Here is a 23,137-nt window from a genome sequence, read left to right on the forward strand (position 1 = left end):
CCTCCCTACTTCTCCCCATCCCGCCTTCACCCTCCCTACTTCTCCCCGTCCTGCCTTCACCCTCCCTACTTCTCCCCATCCCGCCTCACCCCTCCCTACTTCTCCCCGTCCTGCCTTGACCTGCCCTACTTCTCCCCATCCTGCCTTGCCCCTCCAGTGTTGGCCTCTCCCTGCAGCCTTGCGCCTCCAAGGTCTGCCTGTCCCCATGGCCTTGTCCCTCCAAAGTTGGCCTCTCCCCACAGCCTTGTACCACCAAGGTCCGCCTCTCCCCACAGCCTTGCACCTCCAAGCTTGGCCTCTCCCCCTGGCCTTGCCCCTCCAATATCGGCCTCTCCATCTGCATTCTGTACTCCTTTTGCACAGGCTGGTTAACAGCTCAATACATGAATTTCTTACGAGAACGCCCTGCTCCCAGCCCACCCTCTGCCTTCCTGTTGTTTCCTGTCTCTGAGGCTCCTTTCTTTATCTATAAAATGAGGGTAACAATAGCATTTCTGAGAGCAGTTGTTGAGATTAAACTGGATCAGGTATGCAGGTCGAGCCCCTCCACGGTGCCTGGCTACAGTATGTGAGAGCTACGCTTTTTAAAAGCCCAGACCTAGCTCGAGCCCTCTGCACAACAGCTGGATGGGTCCCCATTACCTACAAGATAAAGAACAAGCTCACAGGGCGTCTCTCGGCCACGGGCAAGCCCCCTGGGGGACAGAGGCTTATCTTCTGTGTTCAAGAGTGACTCTGAGTCCATTCCACATAGTAAGCCTTAAGGACCTGTGACCCTCCACCTGTGACCCTCTGTGACCCGTCCTACGCAGGACCCTCCCGGATCTGAGAGGCACGTACCGTCCAGGTCTAAGGCGTCAAACCCGCCACTGTCATTGTCTTCTTCGACTGTGCTGCAAGACACAAGGGAGGGCAGGGAAAGCCTGCGTGTGAGTGAGTGTGTGTGTGTGCGTGCGCACGTGCAGGTGAGGGAGAGGGAAGCTTCTGGAAGGTTCCAGGCTTCTGAGTGGCCTTGCCTCTGAGAGGGCAGTGTGGGTGGAGGAGTTTGGGACAAGGAGGGGTGGAGGAGGCAGGAGCCTCCCCGGAAGGGTGGGTGGCCCAGAGGCCTTGGAGGTTGCGTCCTCCAGTGGCGGAGGAGGAAAGCCAGGGCAGGTGAACAGAGGCCCCACCGGCCCCACTGGCCCCACCTACTGTTTACATCTCTCTCACTCTTCTCCAATATGGTACATGACAGAGATCCATCCGCCCTGTGTGATGGGTCTGGAAGCAGAGCGCCCGTCAGCAGGAGTGGACGGAGCAAGCTTGCTGTGCTCTGGAGTTCTCAATTGTCTGCATGTGGTTTTTGCAATAGTGCTTCAAGGCGCAGGTGGCTTTGGTGCAGACGCCACATGTGGCTTCTGAAAGCTGCTTTCAACACCTGCCCCCGGCTGGCCAGAGGGAGCCCCCACAACACAGCTGCTGGTGGTGGGGCTGGCGTGGGTCTGTTTTTTATTTTTATTTTTTTCATTTTTGAGATGGAGTTTTGCTCCTGTCACCCAGGCTGGAGTGCAGTGGTGCGATCTTGGCTCACTGCAACCTCTGCCTCCCGGGTTCAAGCGATTCTCCTGCCTCAGCGTCCCCAGTAGTTAGGATTACAGGTATGTGCCACCATGCCCAGCTATTTTTATTTTTTATTTTTTAATTTTTAGTAGAGATGGGGTTTTGCCATGTTGGCGAGTCTGGTCTTGAACTCCTGAGCTCAGGTGATCCACCCGCCTCAGCCTCCCAAAGTGTTGGGATTACAGGTGTGAGCCACTGTGCCCGGCCTAAGCAGATCTTTGCTGCTGATCTCTGGAGCCAACCAGGGAAGTCCATGCTGAGAGGCCCAAACCCAGGCCCCAGCGGGACCCGGGGTGTGGATCCAGCCTCCTTGGCCACGCTTGCTGGCTGCCTTTTGGGAAACCATCAATAACCTCTGACTTTGTAGGTGACACGCCAAATCCTGGCAGGCTGGAAACACCCATAGCCCAGGCATACTTCTGCTGTAGTTCTTCTTGTGAGGACACTAATGGTGTTTAGGAAGTAAGGAAGGTGGGAGAGGAGATTGGAGAAGCCATTCATGAGTTTCTTTCTTTCTTTTTTTTTTTTTTGAGTTGGAATCTCGCTTTGTCGCCCAGGCTGGAGTGCAGGGGCACGATCTCGACTCACTGCAACCTCTACCTGCCGGGTTCAAGGGATTCTCCTGCCTCAGCCTCCCGAGTAGCTGGGATTACAGGCGCAGCTAATTTTTTGTAATTTTAGTGGAGATGGAGTTTCGCCATATTGGTCAGGCTGGTCTTGAACTCCTGAGCTCAGGTGATCCACCCACCTCGGCCTCCCAAAGTGCTGGGATTACAGGCATGAGCCACCGCGTCCGGCCTTGAGTTTCTTATTCTTTGGCAGAAAATGTCAAGCCCTGGGGCTGTGGGGCCCGAGAACCTGATTTCTGGTCAGCATGGAGCCGTGGGTCATGGGTCTCGTCCTTGGATAGGCAGCTCGGTGAACCTGGGGCGGCCACTTCCCTCCTCCGAACCTCAGCCTCCTCATCTGCACGATGAGCAGCACCCTGCCTTTTAGGGTAGCTTTGAGGATGGCTGGGTCAGCAAGCATGGACTGGCCCAGAGACGGGGTAAGGAGGCTTGGCAGGGTGGCATGGGGCAAACGCCCAGTCCTCCCTCACCTGCCACCCACCTGCGATGGGGCGCGTCCTCCTTGTAGCGTCTGACGATGGAGTCGTTTCCCGGGGGCTCGGCGGTGATTGACATGATGCTGCTGCGGCTCCGGGGGGGCTGCTTCAGACACAGACACACACACGTTACGGGCGCAGGGACTAAATTCAACACAAAATCATGCCTGCCTCCTACTCAGGCGGCGTGGGGGCAGCAAGCCGGCTCTCAGGGGCGACCTTGGCTGGAACAGGCTCATGCTCAGCCCGGCGCAGCCGCAGCCGTTGAGCTTGGAACACATCTGCTTGCACATCTGCTCACAGGGAGGACGCAGGCAGGAGCTGGCCGACTGGGGGACTGGGGCGCTGCCTTGCCACGGTGCTCAGGCTGAGCTCGAGGCTCCCGGGCTGCACCTGTTGTGGGCACCTGCTCTAAACATGGTGAACAGTGTGGGCCTGGGGCGTGGGGAGGGCAGTGGTGCCCCCGGACGGCACAGCTGCTGGAGGGCGACCTTTGAAAGTAGGCCTGCTGGCTCCTGGCCAGAGCCGCTCTTAGTAAGAGCCTGGGATTCTGCCACCCAGGGCCGCGATCAGACAGGAATCATTCATTATAAAATCTCTGCTTCCCCCAGGGCCTGATTTTGGAAGCTGAGCTGACAAGCTTCTCAGGGCTTCCCCTCGGGGTTCGAATTTCTCATCCTGGGCCTTCTGCTGCCTGGCGGGGAGTGGGCAATGCTGGATGCTGGTTGGGACCCTGCCCGGCTCTGCCTGGGTAGGGGTTCTGGGCTGGTGAGGGGACCTCGAGCCTCAGCTCTGTAGCGGCTCCAGCTGCTCCCAGCTCTGTGCCCTGCCTGCCACCGGCTCCCCAGGCTGCTGGAGTTGCCAGGGGCTGATAAGTTGCGGCAGAATTTTCACCGCCTGTGCCATGCGTGACAGCCCCTGGGAGGCCCAGCTCCTCCTCCCACCAAGTGTTAAATTGGGAAAGGAGGCAGCAAGAAGGTGTAAATACATTGCAAGGCTGTGGAAACCTCTCTAAATAAACATAAGGGAGGCTGGGGCTGCAGCCCAGAGCACGCAGCAGTGCCGTTCAGAGGCTGGGACTTGGGGAGGAAGGCGAGGTGGGTGGGGGCAGGTGGGGTGGATGAGGCTGGGGCCCCGGGACGGTGTTCTGCAGCAGGAGAGGGTGTTGGGGGATGAGCTGGGGCCCTGGATGGCACTCTGGAGGGGGAGAGGGTGGTGGGGATAAGCTGGGGCCCTGGATGGCATTCTGCAAGGGGAGAGGGCGGTGGGATGAGCTCTGGAGGGAGAGTGGGTGGTGAGCATGAGCTGGGGCACCGGACAGTGTTCTGCAGGGAAGGACAACGGAGGGGACCCGCAGGTCGGGCAGAGGCCGCAGCTCACCATTTTGGTGAAGGAGTTGGTGATGGGCAGAGATCCACAGGAGCTGGGGCTGGCGTCCGTGCCTTCTTCCTCGTGCCCCTTGGCTGTCCTCATGGGAGACAAGGTGGGAGAGACAGAGAAAGGAGAAGGGGGCCGGGGAAGGGTTTGAGGTGGAAGAGAGAGGGAAGGGAGAGAAAAGGCAGGGAAAGGGAAGTCAGAGCCCATGGCCAATAGGCACGTGGGGCTGTCTGGTGTCATCCCAAACCTCCTATGAGGTGGGTCTGGGGCCTCTTCTCTCCCTTGGGGGCTCACTCCCCTCTCTGTGGCATCTGCTGGAGAAAGAGCCCTCAGAAACCTCCTCTTATTTTTTATTAAGTTTTTTATAGAGATGGCGTCTTGCTATGTTGCCCAGGTTGGTCTTGAACTCTTGGCCTCAAGCGATCCTCCTGCCTTGGCCTCCCAAAGCGCTGGTATCCCAAGGCATAAAATTATCTCTTCTTTTCCTGTCTCCCCCCCCCCCACCACAGTAGGCTCCTGGCGGGGGGTGGGTCTCGTTTGCCAACATATCCCAGCTCCCACTGAGGGTCACCCCCGGGCAGCCTGGGTCAAAGCTGGACAATGCCATGTGTCTCTGAGGACTTGTGTGGGGTCCCTGGCTGGCATTTTCTGTGAACAATGGACAACTGGCGCCTGAGTCTTCCTGTCCAATTCTCTGCCATCACCATGGACTCTGCCTCTCCCTGACAAGCAGGGCTGGCTGATGGGGATGAGGACAAACTGGGGGCCAAGTCTGTGGAAACCTCTCTAAATAAACATACGGGAGGCTGGGGCTGCAGCCCAGAGCACGCAGCAGCGCCGTTCAGAGGCTGGGACTTGGGGAGGAAGGCGAGGTGGGTCGGGGCTGGTGGACGAGGCTGGGGTCCCAGAACGGTGTTCTGCAGCAGGAGATGGTGTTAGGGGATGAGCTGGGGCCCCGGATGGCACTCTGGAGGGGGAGAGGGTGAAGCCTCCCTTGATGTCCCTGCCCCAACCCCTGGCTCTGCTGCAGGTAGCCTGGGGACCATGTGCACGTCCTCTCAGCCCTCCTCTGACGGCTCTGCTGTCTGTGTCCCCTCCTTGCTCCCACCCTTGCTGTGTGTGCCCGTGTTGTGTGCACATACAGATATACGTACATGCACCCCCATCAGCAGATGTCTTGTAGAGAGGAACTATATGCTGTCCTTCCCTGGGCCCCCAGCACTGGCACTGGGCAGCCTAAGGTCTGATGAGGAGCAAAGAAGCCCCATGGCCACTACATCCTGTCCCTTCCCTTTGGTGCAACCCCCTTCTCTGCTTCCTGCAGGCCCCAGGCCCTTTGCACCTCCCTTCTGATAAAGAAGGCCGTTGAGACACCAGATGTGGCCGTGAGGGAGCTGGACGGGGCCCCCTGCCCTGGCCTCCCTCCTCTACCTCCATACCCAGAGAGAACAGCCTAAAGCATGGGTCTGCACTCTCCACTCTCCTGCTCACCCCAAAGCCACCTGGGGAAGGCTTCATCCTTGCCGTGCGGGGTGAAGTCCGTATCTTCAGCGAGGCACCCACAGTCTCAGCCCAGTGCTCTCCTGCTTTGCGCTCTGGGGCGGCAGGGCAGCTTCTGCCCCGTGCACCTCCTGGTCTCCACACCTCTGTTTATGGGCCCCTGTCTGACCTGACACTGTGTCCCTCTGCCAAAAGGCTCCCTTTTCCAGCCCCAGTTTAAAGGTACACCCCACCCCCACCTCTTTTCTCTTTTCTTTTCTTTTTTCTTTTCTCTTCTTCCTCTCTCTCGCTCTCTCTTTCTTGAGACAGGGTCTCACTCTGTCGCTCAGGCTGGAGTGCAGTGGTGCCATCTTGGCTCACTGCAACCTCCTCCTTCTGGGCTCAAGTGATTCTCCTGCCTCAGCCTCCCGAGTAGCTGGGATTACAGGTGTCCGCCACCACGCCCAGCTATTTTTTGTATTTTTAGTAGAGATGGGGTTTCACCATGTTGACCAGGCTGGTCTTAAACTCCTGACCTCAGGTGATCTGCCTGCCTTGACCTCCCAAAGTGTTGGGATTACAGGTGTGAGCCACCATGCCCGGCCAAATGTACCCTTCTTGATGGATCCTTCTCTGACCTTTGTCCAACCACTCTCGGGACCCATGCACTTTCCGCCTCCTGGCTGTGGCCCTGCCTCAGTGTGTGGGGTCTATGGGCATCTACTTGGGCCTTCCAGCACCTGCCACATAGTAGGTGCTTGATTTGCTTACACAAACCCTTCTAGCTGATCTGTCACTCCCAGAGACATGGTGAGGACAAAAGAGAAGATTCTGAAGGCAGTGTGTCTCGGAGAACCAGGGACTGACGAATGAACCAGCCTCCTGTGAGGTCCTGTGGGGGACCACCCAGCTAAGTCTCGGAAGAGGGTCAAAGAGTCCTCTCACTGAGAAGCCACAGGCAAAATGCACAGTTCAGCTAATGCACCAGGGGTTCCAGACAGACCCACTGGGAGAGGCGGGGAGGCGTGCAGGGAACCACAGAGGGAACCTTTCAGTGCTCAGGGCTCCTGCCCGCTTTGAATGACGATGAACATTAACTGCTATTTGGATGGACCCCCACCACCCTGAGACCCCCGAGAGCCCGCTATGTTTACCCTGCAGGATTGATTGCTATAGTGGGAGAAACAGATGGACTGAGAGAGACAGAGTGACAGATGAGACAGGCCGAGAGAGATCCGGGCATCTCACTAACCTTGAAAATCTGATGTTCGCTTCAGGCTGATGGGGGATTTGGCTCTCTGCAGCTAAAAGGGAGGGGAGGGGAAGAAACAAGACATAAGACACAAATCAAACAGGGCCCTAGACACATGTCACTGGGGCTTAGAAAAAAATAAAGCGAGGCCAGCCATCCTGTCCCTCGTCATACAGCCGCCTGGGTTGGCCGGTAACACACACGGACCGATGCTCATCTCCTGTGGCTGGGACAACAAGACACAGCGGCTCCCCTGGGCTTGAATCAGGCAGCTGCTGGTACAGACAAGCTTTCCTCCCAGGGCAGCTGTGCAATATGGCTCATGGCAGAAGACAGGACAAAAGCCAAGAGCAGCAGAGGGGACCAAGTGATGTGCGGGGAGTGTGAGGCTGAGCAGAGCTGGGTACACAACGCAGAGGGGGTTTCAGAAGAGGGTGAGGCTGCCGGGCAGGTGCCCTGGCCACCCCCGGCCCGGAGTGCTAACGGAGTCTCAGCTCAGATGTGCTGCCTCCGCCTTCTGGCTCCATGTGTGCAAGGCTGGGAGAGGTGGAGGCACTGTCAGGCCCTGCTGTGGCATCTCATTCATTCACTCCACTCCCCTTCGAGAGCCAGCCGTGGGCTTCGGGTTGCACAAGATTCTGAGCAAAGTGACAGGATTACTGCTAACTACAGCTCCCAGGATGGTGCCTGACATGTGACGGGCATGTGACTGGCACTCAATACATTTGTGAAGAATAAACAGATTTTTTTTTTTTTTAAACAAGAGTCTTGCTCTATTGCTTAGGCTGGAGTGCAGTGGTATGATCTTGGCTCACTGCAACCTCTGCCCCACTGGGTTCAAGTGATTCTCCTGCCTCAGCCTCCCAAGTAGCTGGGACTACAGGTGTCCACCACCATGCCCAGCTGATTTTTGTATTTTTAGTAGATGGGATTTCACCATGTTGGCCAGGCTGGAATCGAACTCCTGACGTCCACCTCAGCTTCCCAAAGTGCTGGGATTACAGGCTTGAGTGACTGTGCCCAGCCTGAATTTGGAAATGATGCTCATTTCATTCTCTTTCCCTCCCTCTGTCTCTTTCTCTCTTCCCTTCCCTTTTCCTTCCTTCCTTCCTTCCTTCCTTCCTTCCTTCCTTCCTTCCTTCTCTCTCTCTTTCTCTCTTTGTTTTTTGACACTGGATCTTCCTATGTTGCCCAGGCTGGTCTAGAACTCCTGATCTCAAGCGATCCTCCCACATTGGCCTCCCAAAGTGCTGGGATTACAGATGTGAGCTACCATGCCCAGCCTGTCTTTTTTTCTCTCTCTTTTAACATCTGTTACATTTATAAGAGTGAAGGAATCAGTAAAAATGTACAAATGAGTAAAAAGCGAGTTGGCAGGATTTCCAGCTTACAGGGTTGAAATAGGTTGAATCACAGTCTGGGCACCCAAAACCCACCCAGAAGCAGGCGTGACTGTGCTGCCCCATTGCTGCCTGCAGGGGCCCGCGGCTCCCAGACCCTCTGCCCTGCACCTGCGCCCCTCCCTCCACACCCATGCACCTGGATGCCCTTCAGGTTCATCCTGCGCTGGGGCGGGTGGTAGGGCAGGAAGTACTTGCTATCTTCCGGTGACTCCTCCGAGGTGGAGGAATCGTCGGCTTCTTGACCATTGGTCCTGGGGCTGGCGTCCCCAAAGTCCTGAGAGATGATGGTTACTGGCAGGTTCCTGGGCAGACTCTGGAGACAGAGAAAACCTGGCGTTAGTGATGGGGCTTGGCGATGTGTCACCAGTAGGCGTAGTGGCTGGGCCGACGGGATCATTATTCCCTCAGCCACCTGAGCTTGAAGCTCACTTCAGCCATTCTTCTTTCCTGACCTCAACCGTAACCCCAGACACTGAGCCCCACCATTCCAGCCTGACGATGCCTCCTCCTCCCGGGCTTCTGGTCTGGTCTCCCAAGCAAGCCCCGGTCTTCCTGTACAATGGTAAAGGCGTTGCCTCCTGACCGGCCTCAATCCCTTACATCTCATCTGCCCCCATTACATCTCCAATTTCTAGCCCTGTGCCTGAGCTAAAAATATAAAAAATATTCAGAATGACTGAATGATGTTAAAATCAAAAACGGTGCTAGGTATTGTCTGGAGCGCTTCATAGCTGCCACTTCATTGAATCCTTCCTGACAAGTAGAGGTTGTTGTTGATCACCACCTTTTACAAAATAGGGTGCGGAGTGCTGTGGCATGAAGGAACTACGTGGCCTGCAAAGCCACACGGCACCCTCATGCTGCGCTGCCTCCAAACTCAAAGCGTCTTGTCCCGCTCCCTGTGCAAAATCCTTCAGGGGCTCAGAATAGCAGAACACTCCTGGGTATGCATAGCCCACCTTGGCGCATCTCGTTACCCGCCTGCTGCTCCTTGACTCCCACTCTGCAGATGGGTGGAAGCGCCGGTCACGGCCTGCTGCAGCACGGTGGGCTACGTGCCAGGCCTGTGTTCACGCTGTAACTGCAGCCGGGAATGCAGGTCCTCCCAAAGTGCTGGGATTACGGGCCTCAGCCACTGCACCCAGTCAGGGTCCCTTCCTTTGTAAATGAGGACACTGAGCACGTGCTTTCCATGCAGGACAGTTCTGTGGGGTAAATGAGGCAACGTGCAGAGGGCACGTTGCGTGGCACCGGCACGTGACCACGCTCAGTAAACCCAGAGCTACAATAGCGTAACATATACCCTGGAGGAGGCATTCCTTCACTTCTCAGTGCCTGGGGCACTGCTGGGAAATGTACTCTGCAATTCACATTGTCCACAAATGAGGGTTTACTCACAGGCACTAGGAACCCTAATGACTGCAGGGTGTCTTAAACCCAGTGACAGTTCAGGTGTGCAGGGGAACCCTAGTGGGAGGCCAGCAGGTGGCTGTGGTCAACTGAGAGGGCACTGAGGCTCCTAAGGGGGGAGGCTGCTTAGCGAGGAAGTGGCCGGGTCAGGTTTGACCCTGCATCTTCTTCTTTTTGTTTTTTGAGACGAAGGTTTGCTCTGTCACTAGGCTGGAGTGCAGTGGCAAGATCTCGGCTCACTGCAACCTCTGCCTCCTGGGTTCAAGCAATTCTCCTGGCCTCAGTCTCCTGAGGAGCTGGGACTACAGGCACACACCACCACGCCCAGCTAATTTTTTTGTATTTTTAGTAGAGACGGGGTTTCACTATGTTGGTCAGGCTGGTCTCGAACTCCTGACCTCATGATCCACCCGCCTCAGCCTCCCAAAGTGTTGGGATTACAGGCATGAGCCACCGCGTCCAGCCCCCTGCATCTTCTTATTTATGTTTTTAATTTTAATTTTTTAAATTAAAAAAAGTTTTCACTCTGTTGCCCAGACTGGTCTTGAACTCCTGTCCTAAAGCGATCCTCCCACCTCAGCCTCCCAAAATGCTGAGATTAGAGGCATGAACCACTGTGCCCAGCCCTATCCTGCATCTTCTAACTTCAAAATGAGTGGCTTCTACTCATCACTAAACAGACACAAACACAAGACTAAAAGATGTGGATTATGCTGGGTGTGGGAGGGAACTTCTGGCTTCAAAAATATGAAGGGCCGACCGGGCACAGTGGCTCATGGCTGTAAGTCTAGCACTTTGGGAGGCTGAGGTGGGAGGATCGCTTGAGGATAGGAGTTTAAGACCAGCCTGGGAAACAGTGAGAACTTGTCTGTATAAAAAAATACAAAATTAGTCAGGCATGGTGGTGTGTGCCTTTAGTCCCGTTACCCGGAGGCTGAAGTGGGAGGATGGCTTGAGCCCAGGAATTTGAAGCTGCAGTGAGCTGTGATGGTGCCACTGCATTCCAGCCTGGGCAACAGAGCAAGACCCTGTCTCAAAAACAAAACTAAACTAAACAAAGGACAAGGAGCCATTCATTGCACTGGGAGGTGGCAACTGGCCACAGCCCTCAGTGGGCGCCAGGGGCACCTGGCTTCAGATGTGGGGCCTCACAGGGAGGCGGGGACTGGCCACAGCCCTCCGTGGGCGCCAGGGGGGACCAGGCTGTAGATGTGGGACCCCACGGGGAGGCGGCGACTGGCCACAGCCCTCAGTGGGCACCAGGGGGCACCTGGCTTCAGATGTGGGGCCCCACGGGGAGGCAGAGACTGGCCACAGCCCTCAGTGGGCACCAGGGGGGGACCAGGCTGCAGATGTGGGGCCCCACGGGGAGGCGGTGACTGGCCACAGCCCTCCGTGGGCGCCAGGGGCACTAGGCTTCAGACGTGGGCCCTGCCCATCCCATCCCACCTGGTCCAGGTTGTTGCTGTCCTTGGAGAGGCGCCGGAGCTTGCTCTCCAGGTTGACGATGCAGGCCTCCCGCCGCACCATCTCGATCCTCATCTCGTCGTTCTTCTCCTCCAGCTCGCGGATCTGCTTCCTGTATTTGTCCTTTTCGATTAAGCACTGCGAGTACTGCGTCTGGGCTTCGTCTCGGGAATGGAAGGCCTGCCGGGGAGAAGCAGGACAAAGGCCGCTTTGGGGGCTGCACCCCAGTCAACTCCAGCTGGGCCCAGAGACAGGCATCGTCCCCAACCCAGGGGCCAGCCACATCGTCTGTGGCTCTCATCTGCAGCCTGACTCCCGGGCGTGTCAGTCACTGCCTTCTTCATTAACACGATCACAGAGACGATGGTTCAACCCTTGCCAGTGGCAGGCTCCGTGTTGAGAGCTTTGATGCAGTATCCCTGGAAGGCCACAGCCTGTCCCTATGAGGCGGTGCTACCGTAATTATCCCCATTTTACAGATGAGGGCACTGAGGTCAGGGTGGCAGCTTGCCTCAGGGCATACACCTTACGAATGACAGGGCTGGATCTGAACCCATCCTCTCACCCGAGAGAACAGACAACATTTAAGAACAATGCTTGGCTGTGGGAGCTGCTGGAGCTCAGCTCACAGTCCCCTGATACCCAAACGCCTGTGACTTCCAAAAGCCTTTTGGGATAGAATTCATCGTTGGAACAGAAATGGGAAAGATGGATTCAGGAGTGATCCCTGCATTGTCAGTGACATTGCACTGGACAAAACACTCTGAAGGAGCCCGTGGCCTGGGGCGTGGGCCCCGCTGTGCAATCTTGCCGCCCTGCACGCTGCAGGTTGCGCCTGTACCTGGTCCCGCTCCCGCTCCACCTCCTCCAGCTGCAGCATGACCGTATTCATCCGGTGCTTGTACATTTCACAGTCCTTCCCCAGGGTTGAGCACTTGAGCTCCAGGTCCTCCTTCTCCTCCAGGTACTGTGAACGACACAGAGAAATCAATACATGCATCAAGGAATCAATAGGTCAGGGCTGAAAGCTGTTCTCTGCTCGTGCCTTCCCGCCGGCTGGCTGGAGCTGGCCTGTCCCTCCCTAAGCTGGCATGGTCAGGACATGGCCTGCCCTTCTGAGAACCGGCTATTTGACCACTGGGGCTCAAGGTGGGAGACCAATGAACCTGGCATTGTCGTGAACTCACTACGGACCAGGTAACGTATGGGAGGACAGTGAGGTCTCAGTCAGGAGGGGGACATGGGTGCTCAGCTGGTGCAATAGCTTGTAAATGCCCCAGGGTGGCCGACACATCTGGGATCCTGTAATCTGCAAGGTGTGGGTGAGACTCTGAGACTCACATGTTGGTAAGTATGTCGGTTCCCCCAATCCCAAGCCCTCACCCTCTCCTCTGCCCACATTGCTCCTGCCCCCAGGCCCTCATCTGGTTGATAAACTGCAGCTCCTGCCAGGGGCTGAATACTGGGAAGTACAGGGGATTTATGCCAGGGGTCTGACCTAGTCCCTGGACAGGAGTGTGAGGTCAGGGAGGTCCTGCTGACACACACCACTGCCCCCTGGTGTGAAGGGGTGGGCCAAGGGCACCGCTGGGCAGGCGCTCCTCGCTCCCACCTTGTCCCGCAGCTCCTCTGCCTGGCGGGCCTCCTCCTGCAAGTTGTAGATCCTGTTGACCAGCTCCTGCCGGTCCTCCAGGGCCTCCTTGCGGTCGTGTTCCAGGATGTCCAGGATGGCCTTGTCGGAGTCTGGCAGGCTGCGCTTCCCAGCCTGGGTGGGAGGGAGGAGGTTTAACAGGGTCAGGGTCGGGGTGGGGAGCCAGGTGGTCCTGGAAGGCGGGGGACAGAAGAGCCAGCAACAGACACGGACAGAGCAGAAGGTTTTGTGTCTGGAAGGTAGACGCAAGAAGAGATGTATGTCCCTTGGGGTCTCTAAGAAGCTTATCATTTAAGAAGTTTATCGCCTGGAAAGAAACAGAAAACTGGCCTCTGCTTGGGAGTATCCTGGGCCTTTTGTTCTCCCTGGCGCTTATCAGAGCTCAGAGGAGCAATTGGTACACCTAGAACACTTCGCAGGTGACAGCAAAGGGAAGGTGGATCTGCTTTTTAGATGCTGTCCCTGAAATACCGAGGAATCTGTTCTGATGAAGCTGGGTTCATCCTCGGCTCGGAAAGAGACCCTCAAATACCAGACAGCCGCTCCTGGTGGGGACTGTTCTGCAGGGAGCAGGAGGATGCATGTTTTTTTTCTTGCCCTGCAGAGCTGTTTTGGGATGTCACTCCTCGGCAGCTTCCTCCTCACGTGCCCACAAGTGATTCCACTTTGACAAGTGTGGGGAGGCATTTGAGGTTGGAACAAGTGGCATGGAGCTTAGAGTTGAGTTTCCTGAAATCTTTAAGGGCATGTAGGTTTCCCAGATGTCCTTGTCTCTTCCCACAGTGCCCAGGGCATTGATTTCCACATGGATGGTGATTTTTCTGGAGTGCTTCAAATAAGGACATGTTTTCCCAAGTATGATCTCCTGTCTCTGACAAATGCGTGGTGGGGGGTCACCGCTTTACAGAGGAGGAAACAAAGGTGCCCAAGGATGGCATGCATGTCTGTGATCCTGCAGTCAGCGTGGTGTGAGTGAGGCTCTGGGACTCACACCCTGGCAGGTGCGTCGTCTCCTCCAACCCCAAGCCCTCACCCTCCCGCTGCCCGCGCCGGCCCCGCCCCCAGGCCCTCACCTGGATGATGGACTGCAGCTCCTGGTTTTTGGTCTTCAGCATCTCATTCTCCCGCTCCAGTTCCAGAACCTGCTCCTTCTTGGGCCGATTTTCAATGTCATTCTTCAGTTTCAGAGACTGATTTCTCTCCAGCTTACACTCCTCCTCCATCTTATTCAACCGGTGCTTTAGCTGATCGATCTGAAACACCCCAAGGGTGCCGAGGGGAGAAGGCAGGTGGCAAGAAACACTCAGAAAAGGCAACGCTTCCCCAGATCCCACTGGGCTGGCAGCATAACCTGGGTTATGCCCCTCCTTCTTTCAGGGGCAGAGAAGGGCTCCAAGAAACCTTCTCCAGTAAAACAAAGCGTCATCTCCCTATTGATGGAGAGTTCCTGATTAATCTATTTAGAAATAGCTCCAAAGGGGCTACAGACCTCAGAGAAAATTCCCTCAACCTTTGTCAGGTGGAACAGGTTATGGATTTTGGGATAAAACAGATCCAGGTTGGTGTTTCTCACTTCAACGCCCTTCTCTGATGGGTTTTTCAAATTCTGATCCTCGGAACTCAAGGATTCCCCTGAAGAATCCCGGGGTTATCCAGGAGGAAGGAGGAGATGGTTGAGAAATCGGGGTTCTGGGCGTCCACCCTGACTTCATGTCCCAGAACAGCTCTGCTTGTGTGGTTTGTTCTTTGGGGTTTCACACAGATTTTATTTGGATAAATAGCACTGTTGCTAAAAAGGAAGAAGGGGAGGAGGAGGAAGAGGAAAAAGAAAGAAGAAAAAGCAGGAGAAGGAGGAGAAGAAAAGTAGAGGAAGAAGAGGAAGAAGAAGAAGAGAAAGGAGAAGAAGTGGAAGACGAGGAAGGAGAGGAAGAGGAAGAAAAGGAAGAAGAGGAGGAGGAGGAGAAGGAGGAGGAGGAGAGCCTGAAATCAACTGAATTGTAATTTGACAGGATCTCTGCCCTAAAGAACTTCCCTAGACTTAGTGGCAGAAAGAGTGACTGAAGAAGAAGACAGCCTGAAATCCACTTAATTGTAATTTCACAGGATCTCTCCGGCCTAAAGAACTTCCCTAGACTTAGTGGCAGAAAGAGTGGCTTCCTGGAGGAGGCAGCTATTGCATCTGGAAATGAGACAAGTGGAGATGTGCTGATTTTCACACTCAAGAGTTTAGTGTCAGGAACTGGGACCAGCAGAAGACTTCTTCAACTTGTGAGATTAAACTGTGAGCCTCCCCAAACACACTGGCTTGGCTATAATATCCCAAATAAGAAGGTTGCATTCAAGGGCTATAAAGAAAGGAGGCACCAAAGGGGAGAGTGTCATTTTCTCAAATCTAGTCTTGGAGGGAGAATGGTCTCAAGGAATCAGGCAGCTAGAGAGCCGTGGCTTTAGCAAGAAAAGTCCAGCTCCTGCACCCCAGTGATTAACCTGAGACGATGAAGAAAGGGGCGTGCAGGAAGCAGCCTGAGGCCAAGAAAACCAGCCAGGGACTCTGCTGGCCATATGTTCTTCCAAATTCTACTTATACTTTCTCACTATTAATATAGCTCCAGGGAAACATAACACAGGAGAAAGTTCCAGGAGAGAAACTTGTAAGTCCCTGCCACAGGGTAATTTGCTCAAATCCTAGGTAAAAACAGCATAGAAATCTCTCCTGCTCATGCAAAACAAAAAAAAAAAAAAAAAGAAAAAGAAAAAAAACTCCTCAGCATCTTCAAAGCTCAACTTAAGCGTTCCATGCTAAGTCCCAAGTCCCACACAAGCAGGCATGGGGTGCTAGCATTGTGGGGTGCTTACAGGGTCAGCCATCCGCCCAAGACTTACGGTTCAGTATCCCAGCAATCCTATGTCACAGCTATTACTTTCATTATTGCCATCTGCAAATGAGGAAACTGAAGCCAATAGCTAAGTAAGTAGTAAAGCATAAAGTCAGAATTTGAACTCAAAACTACAGGACTTACAAAGCTCATGCTCCTAACCAAAACACTATTGCCGGCTATGCCACTGACTCAATTCACCTGAATCCCGGTGGATTGTTTACAGATCTGTCTGCTTCACTAAACTGTAAGTGACCTAAGCACAGCTCACGTGATTTATCCCCGTGTCTCCCACAGCGCTTAGCACAGTGCCTCACACATGGCAGATGCTTAATAAATATTCTGTGAGTCTATTTTCCACCCAGCAGCCAGAGTGATCCTTCTCAGATATAAATCGTTACTCCTCAGCTCTCAATCCTTCAGAGGCTTCTCATCACAACTAGAATAAATCCCAAAGTTTTTACCATGGCCCCATGATCTGGACCCTGTTATCCCTTCCACTCCCTTCTGCACCATTTGTTGATTTGGCTCTGGCCCCACTGACTCTCCTGCCATTTTTTTCATTTTTTTTCTCTTTCATTTCTCTTCCTTCCTCCCTTCCTTCCTTCCTTCCTTCCCTCTTTCCCTCCCTCCCTCTTCTCTCTCTCTCTCTTTTTCGACAGGCATGCCTCATTGCAGCCTCGACCTTCTGGACTCAGGCAATCATCCTGCCTTATCCCCCTGAACTACAGGCGCATACTACCATGCCTGGCTTATTTCTGTAGAGATGCGTTTTTTTTATCAGGTTACCCGTGCTGGTCTCAAACTCCTGGACTGAAGCAATCCTCCCGCCTTGGCCTCCCAAAATGCTGGGATTACAGGTGTGAGCCACCAAGCCCAGCCTTCCTGCTATTTCTTCAAAAACAAAAACAAAAACAAAAAAACATGCCTCCTACTTGTGGCCTTTGCAAGTGCTTTCCCCCTGAGACTTGCATGGGTGGCTCCTTTCATCCCTTCAGATCTCTGTTCACGTGTCTCCTTCTCAGAGACCTTTCCTGGCCACCCTCTTTAAAGTAGCAACCCTCATGTTCTGTCCTCACGCCCTGTCTTCTCTTCTTGATAACACTCATTTCTACCAAGTATTTATGCATTTGTTTTCTGATTACAATGTTAGTTCCACCACAGCAGGGTTTTAGTCTTCAGCTATGTATCCCTGGAAAAGAGCCTGGGGGCCAGGCGTGGTGGCTTATACCTGTAATCCCAGCACTTTGGGAGGCCAAGGTGGGCAGGTTGCCTGAGCCCAGGAGTTCAAGACCAGCCTGGGCAACATGACAAAACGCTGTCTCTACTAAAAATAGAGAAAAGGGGGCAGGTAGGAAAAAATAGAAAAAAGTTAGCTGGCATAGCATGTACCTATAGTCCCAGCTACTTGGGAGGCTAAGTTGGGAGGATCACTTGAGCCTGCAAGGCCAAAGCTACAGTGAGCTGTGATCACACCACTGCACTCCAGCTTGGGTGACAGAGTGAGACTCTGTCCCAAAAAACCCCCAAAAACCAAAAACAAAAAGCCTGGTACCTGGTGGCACTCAATAAACAGAAGGAATGAATGAGACCGGGTGCAGTGGCTCATACCTGTAATCCCACCACTTTGGAAGGCCAAGGCAGGTGGATCACTTGAGCCCAGGAGTTGCAGACCAGCCTGGGCAAAATAGCGAGACCCCTTTTCTACAAAAAAAAATTCAAAGAATAGCCTGGTGTGATGGTGGGCACCTGTAGTCCCAGCTACTTTGGAGGCTGAGACAGGAGGATCACTTGAGTCTAGGAGGTGAAGGTGCAGTGAGCCAAGCCATGATTGCACCACTGCAGCCTGGGCAGTGGAAGACCCTGTCTCAAAAAAAAAAAAAAAAAGAAAAAAGAAAGAAAGAAAAGAAAGAAAGAAAAGGAAGGAAGGAAGAGGGAAGAAAAGAGAGAGAGGAAGGAAGGAAGCAGGGAAAGAGGAAGGAAGGAAGGAGGGAAGAAAGAAGGAAGGAAAAGGAAAGGAAAGAAGGAAAAGAAAAAAAATGGAAAAGAAAAGAAATAAGATAAAAGAAAGATGTAAATCTCCTTAATTCATTTGCCGAGTGAGGCATTCTGGGAGCCCCACCGGGTCTGCGTGAGCATGCACAAGGTCACTCTGGACCCAGAGGTGGAAAGCCACACTAGGACGGTCCTTGTGCGCATGTCTGCTCATGCGCATAGGGGACGTAGGCGCTGAACCGGTAGCGCTAAGCACTATGGGTACCCGTGCGGGCACATGGTGGACCCAGGACCGCTAGAGGTCCTGTGTCCTCCATTCCCTCTCACCTGGCTGGCACAAAGCTCTGGCAGACCATGTGCGTGTGTCTGTACCTGCTTTATGTGGGACTTGAGCGCCGGTGACATTTGGGCACCCCTCACCTCGAGTTGGAGGTCTCGGCTCCTCATGACCGCCATGTTCTTCTCCTCACTGAGCTGTGCGTAGCGCATGGCTAAGTTGTAATTGTCGTCCTTCACCTTGACCAGCTCGTCATTGTAGCTGTCCCGCTCTTCCTTCATCTTGTAGTACCGCTCCTGGAAGGTCAGCAACTCCACGCGCGTCAGCGTCATCTGCTTCTTCTCATCCTCCAGCTGCCGTAACCTGGCCAGCAGCTCGCAGCGTTGCAGGTCCTTGGCCTTCATCTGCTGCTGCAGCTTGATGACCTCGTTCATCAGGAAGTGCGTGAGGCCCTCGTGGCCCTCCTCCACTGTGGAGAGGGGGCACCCAGTCAGGCCTGAGGACTGGGAAGTGGAAAAAGGAGGTTCCAGACGCAAGGGCAGGTGCCATTCATTCACTCACTCACTCACTAACGTTGTGCCGAGCTCTTTACTCACTCTGCCCACGAGGTACTGGGGATTCAGAGTGAGCAAGACTCACAGCTTTGGCCCCGGGAGAGCTTATGGTGTAATAAGAGAAACGCATTTAAAAAAATCAAATGATCACCACAAACAGAATTACAGACCGTGAGGATTTCACAAAGTAAAGGTAGATGGAGCTATGAGAGTGTTTGGCAGAGGCCCAGATCCAGCCTCGTGGTCTGTGGGGGTTGGAGAAGGCTCCTGATGGTTGAGGTACAATGTTAAGTTTGGGAGGGAAGAGGCATTCTAGGAAAGGGGAACAACATTGCCAAGGCCATATGGGGAGAAGGGAGGAACTTGGCATATTTCAGGAACTGAACAAAGACCAAAGTGGCTGAAGGAGAGAGATAGAAGAGAAAGGTGAGGCTGGGGGTGTCAGCAGGGACTGGATCATGAAGGGTCCTTGTGGGCTGCATTAAAGACCTGGGTCTTTTTTATATTTTAAAACAGGGTCTCACTCTGTCACCCAGGCTGGAATGCAGGGGCATGATCATAGCTTATTGCAGCCTAAAACTCCTGGGTTCAAGCAATTCTGTGGCTGCAGCCTCTAAAAGTGTAGGAATTTCAGGCATGAGCCACTGTGCTTGGACAAGACCTGGGTCTTTACAAAGAAGCAATGAAAAACCACCAGAGGTTTTAAATAGGGGAGGAAGAATGGAGAAAGCACTGAAACAGATCGGGAATTGATATAGAGAGTTGATGGGGTTGTGGGAGGCTGGACTGTGGGAAGTGTTGGGGAGGGAGAGAAGACTGATTCAAGAATGTTTAGAAAGGAAGATTAAGAAAGCAAGATGCTCAAGGGCTCTGGCCCATGAGACACCCGAAAGAATGCAGTCAAGGCAAGGACAAGATCTACTGGGTAGAATGAACTTGTGTTCCACCCGGCGCCATTCACGGGGGATGGTCCGTGAACACCCACTTCTCTTGGCTCCTGCTTCACTTTGCCCCTGTTAACCTATCTTTCATCATCAAGCAAAATAAGTGGTTGACAGACCCCAGTTCTATATGTCATAGATTCACAGCTTTAGAACCATGCCACTACTGAGGACACACACACACACACACTCACACATACGCCCCTCCTATTAGAATCCTGATGTTCCCAATGGCAAAAGCACTTACCCACAATAGTGGAGAATCTGCGGGTGGGCTCTTTCCCAGTCACCAGTTTGTACAGCTCGGGGTAATAAAATTCCAGGCTCTCCAAGAAGACCACATAGCCCCTTTGCCCCTTGGTATGTAGAATGTCCAACAGCCGGCCTAGGGGAAAGACCAGATCACTCTGTGAGAATATGTATCTGATGGAACACAAGTCTCTGTGGCTGGTCTCATCCTGGACTTGTGTCCTTCAGTCAACTCTCAGAAGACTTCTCCCTACATTCTATCACTTCTGAGTTGTATCTTGGAGCCCAGATGACATAAATCAAAGTGCTGGGCCCTCTGCAGGGATTCGTTGAGCGTTTGTTTTCTTTTTCTAATAAGTTGGTAGAACCAGGATAAACGGAATTGCCGCCCCAGTTTTGAAGTTTCCCAACTGACCAGGGCCAAAATGAACCATGTAGGCACCAGGTCTTCTATGACTGAAGGACGTTGGAAGCACGATAAAAATTATGGAATAATACATGCTTCTCTGGGATTGAGAGCAGGAAGATAAATATTTGGGTGAGGGGCTAGGAAAAATCACAGGAAGCAGGAAGCAGGGATAATTCTAGGCTTTTCTTTCTTTCTTTTTTTTTTTTTTTTTTGAGACGGAGTCTTGCTGTGTCGCCCAGGCTGGAGTGCAGTGGCGTGATCTCCGCTCACTGCAAGCTCCGCCTCCCGGGTTCACGCCATTCTTCCACCTCAGCCTCCGAGTAGCTGGGACTACAGGCGCCCGCCACCACGCCCGGCTAGTTTTTTGTATTTTTAATAGAGACAGGGTTTCACCATGTTAGCCAGGATGGTCTTGATCTCCTGACCTCGTGATCCACCCGCCTCGGCCTCCCAAAGTGCTGGGATTACAGGCTTGAGCCACCGCGCCTGGCAGTTCTAGGCTTTTCTTTGGGATTATGATACAACCTGGAAACACCTTAAGTGTAATTTCCCCAGCAGGTCCCAGTTTCTATACTATTGATTCCACTTATTGCTTACATTTCTGGGCCCTTCCTTAAACATTTTATTTTCAGATATTTCTTCTGAGATATAGAAGAAGAAAGGTAGGTCTTAAAACTCGACCTCTTCCTTAGGACGGACAGAAGAAATAAATTTGATGTGATGTCAACCCCGATGGTTTGGTGAAGCTGCCTGCAGTACTGTTTTGAGAAATATTCCAAAGTTACATCCAAGCTCAGTGGGAAAGCATGCTGATTAGTGATGTCTGCCATGGATGCCAGAGAGTCGCAGCTGATGAGCCATTTACCACCAGCCACGCTGGGCGACAGTGATTATCAAACCTTCTAAACTGATCCATAGAAAGAAAAACATTTAACATTGTGGTCTAGTGACCATAAACAAAGATAACTCTACAAATACATGTGTATACACATGTACATAATATACAATTAAAACAAGCTTCACAAACCATATTTATTGCCTTTACTGAATATGATAACGTGTCCTACCCACACCCCCGGAAGTCAGGCTAGAAAAGCCTGTGGAACCCTTCTCGGAATAATATTTTTAAACAGATAAAGTACATCAGATTACAAAAGAAACCAATTATAATAAAATCCAGTCATCAAATATTAAATAAATTTGTGTTTCAGTAACGTACTTCTTTATTAATGCATTAAATAATAAGACCTCTTGGCAAATCTAATAAGTACTGTAATTTTGAAAGAGAGATGAGTGTAAGTGGCATTTGGAGAGATTTGCAGTAGCTGTAGTGATAGGAAGAGATCTGTAATTTTCATTGTTGCCTAAGTCACAGGAGTTATTAATCACTACTGTAATTCATGGCCTCCTGACATTTGCAATTGAGGGCAATGCTAAATTGCTGTTGAGGTTAGTAAAATAAAGACGGCATTTCTTCCCCACTCCCAGCTTACGCATTCTTTGCGTTCTATACACAGACAGCTTGAGTTCTGTACACAGATGAGTGGATGGTGGTCTGTGGACCCCAGTTTAAAAATCCCTGACCTAGAGCGACCTCATTTTGGTACAGCTACCAAAGGGTATGTCTGGAAGTTGCCGTGTGCTGTAAGCCCTCCCTGTCCCGCAAAGAGGTCCTGAGGTTACCTGCCCGGTTGATCTTGGACGGCAGCATAGGAGCATTAAGCACTTCATCTTCGTCCTGCTCATCAATGACCTTACACTGACGCAGGTAGGGCGTGAGCTTGGCGGGGTTGATGTAGCGGCTGAGCATGTGCCGGTTACACTCCACGTTCTCCCACAAGGCGTCCTCTTCATCCTTCAGCGTCTCCATGTAGTCATCCATCTCTGGCCCTCCTCCTTTTAGACATAAACCCCAACAAGCTTAATAAAAGAGTCTCACTGGAACAGCTCTATAAACTCCTCTGGAGTGATCTCTAGAATATATTAAGTTAAAAAAAAGTCCAGTACAGTAAAGTATATATGGCATTTTACCTTTTATCTAAGAAAGGGGGTATGAATATAAAAATATATATTTCCTTATATACTAAACATAAACAATGGAAGTTTAAGCCATAAAATTTTTAAAAGATTATTTATAGGGCAGAGAGGGAAAATCCTGCGGTTGCAGTCTACCCTTTCCATCCAAGTTTTTATGTCTTACTAAAAATGTATAGTTCCCTAAACAATATATACTATTGGTTTTTGTTTTAAAATTTCACATAAATGGTGTCATACTGTATATTTCCTTTTTCAACATGTTTTTCTCCCTCTACATTTTTTTTTTTGAGATTTATCTAGGTGGATACATACAGATCTAAGTCATTCATTTTTAAAAACAGCTTTATTGTGATATAATTCACATACCATACAAGTTACCTTTTTAATATATTCAATTCAATGATTTTAGTATATTCATAGAATTGTGCAACCACCACCACAATCAATTTAAAAACATTTCTGTCATTTCAAAAAGAAGCTCCTCACCCTTTATTAGCCACTCTCAATTTCCCTCTAATCCCTGCCCCTCCATCCCATGTAACTACTCATTCACCTTCTGTCTGTATAGATTTGCCTTTTCTGTACATTTTATACAAGTGAAATCCTACAATTTATGGTCTTTCTTGGCTGGCTTCTTTCACTTAGCAACTTTTCAAGGTTTGTTCCTGTTGTAGCATGTATCAGGACTTCATTTATTTGAAATTGCTCAGTGATTTTTTCATTGCATCGACACGCCACATTTTGCTTGTCTGTTCATTCACTAATGGACATTTGAGTTGCTTCTGCCTTTTGTCTATTATGAACAATGCTGCTATGAACGTTCATGTACCAGTTTTTGTGTGACTGTATGTTTTTATTTCCCTTGGGGAGATACATAGGAGTGGATTGTTAGGCCATATGGCAACTCTATATTTAACATTTTGAGAAACTGCCAAACTGTTTTCCAAAGCAGCTGCATCATTTTACATTGCCACCAGCAAGCCATGAGGGTTTTAATTCCTCCATATTCTTGCTAACACTTGTTATTGTCTGTCTTTTTTTATTACAGCTCTCCTA

The 23,137-nt window shown here is 52.0% G+C and overlaps 1 protein-coding gene across 3 annotated transcripts in view; it reads right to left on the reverse strand.

Annotated features, from left to right (window-relative positions):
* The window catches only part of CARD11 (caspase recruitment domain family member 11), a 136,689-nt gene that overhangs the window by 16,215 nt on the left and 97,337 nt on the right, over positions 1 to 23,137 (reverse strand). For 2 of the 3 annotated variants that reach the window (XM_026449464.2, XM_026449465.2), the window contains exons 3-14: positions 21,728 to 21,940; positions 19,634 to 19,771; positions 18,035 to 18,360; positions 13,817 to 13,996; positions 12,705 to 12,857; positions 11,934 to 12,059; positions 11,075 to 11,272; positions 8,352 to 8,528; positions 6,813 to 6,864; positions 4,085 to 4,167; positions 2,710 to 2,810; positions 841 to 893 (exon numbers count right to left, since the gene is read on the reverse strand). In XM_026449464.2, the coding sequence (XP_026305249.1) occupies positions 841 to 893; positions 2,710 to 2,810; positions 4,085 to 4,167; positions 6,813 to 6,864; positions 8,352 to 8,528; positions 11,075 to 11,272; positions 11,934 to 12,059; positions 12,705 to 12,857; positions 13,817 to 13,996; positions 18,035 to 18,360; positions 19,634 to 19,771; positions 21,728 to 21,940 (1,800 nt within the window). The remainder of the gene's footprint in view (positions 1 to 840; positions 894 to 2,709; positions 2,811 to 4,084; positions 4,168 to 6,812; positions 6,865 to 8,351; positions 8,529 to 11,074; positions 11,273 to 11,933; positions 12,060 to 12,704; positions 12,858 to 13,816; positions 13,997 to 18,034; positions 18,361 to 19,633; positions 19,772 to 21,727; positions 21,941 to 23,137) is intronic. The other variant, XM_026449466.2, reaches the window with a different exon arrangement.

This window comes from Piliocolobus tephrosceles, chromosome 8, assembly GCF_002776525.5.
Source record: "Piliocolobus tephrosceles isolate RC106 chromosome 8, ASM277652v3, whole genome shotgun sequence".
Lineage (NCBI taxonomy): Eukaryota > Metazoa > Chordata > Mammalia > Primates > Cercopithecidae > Piliocolobus > Piliocolobus tephrosceles.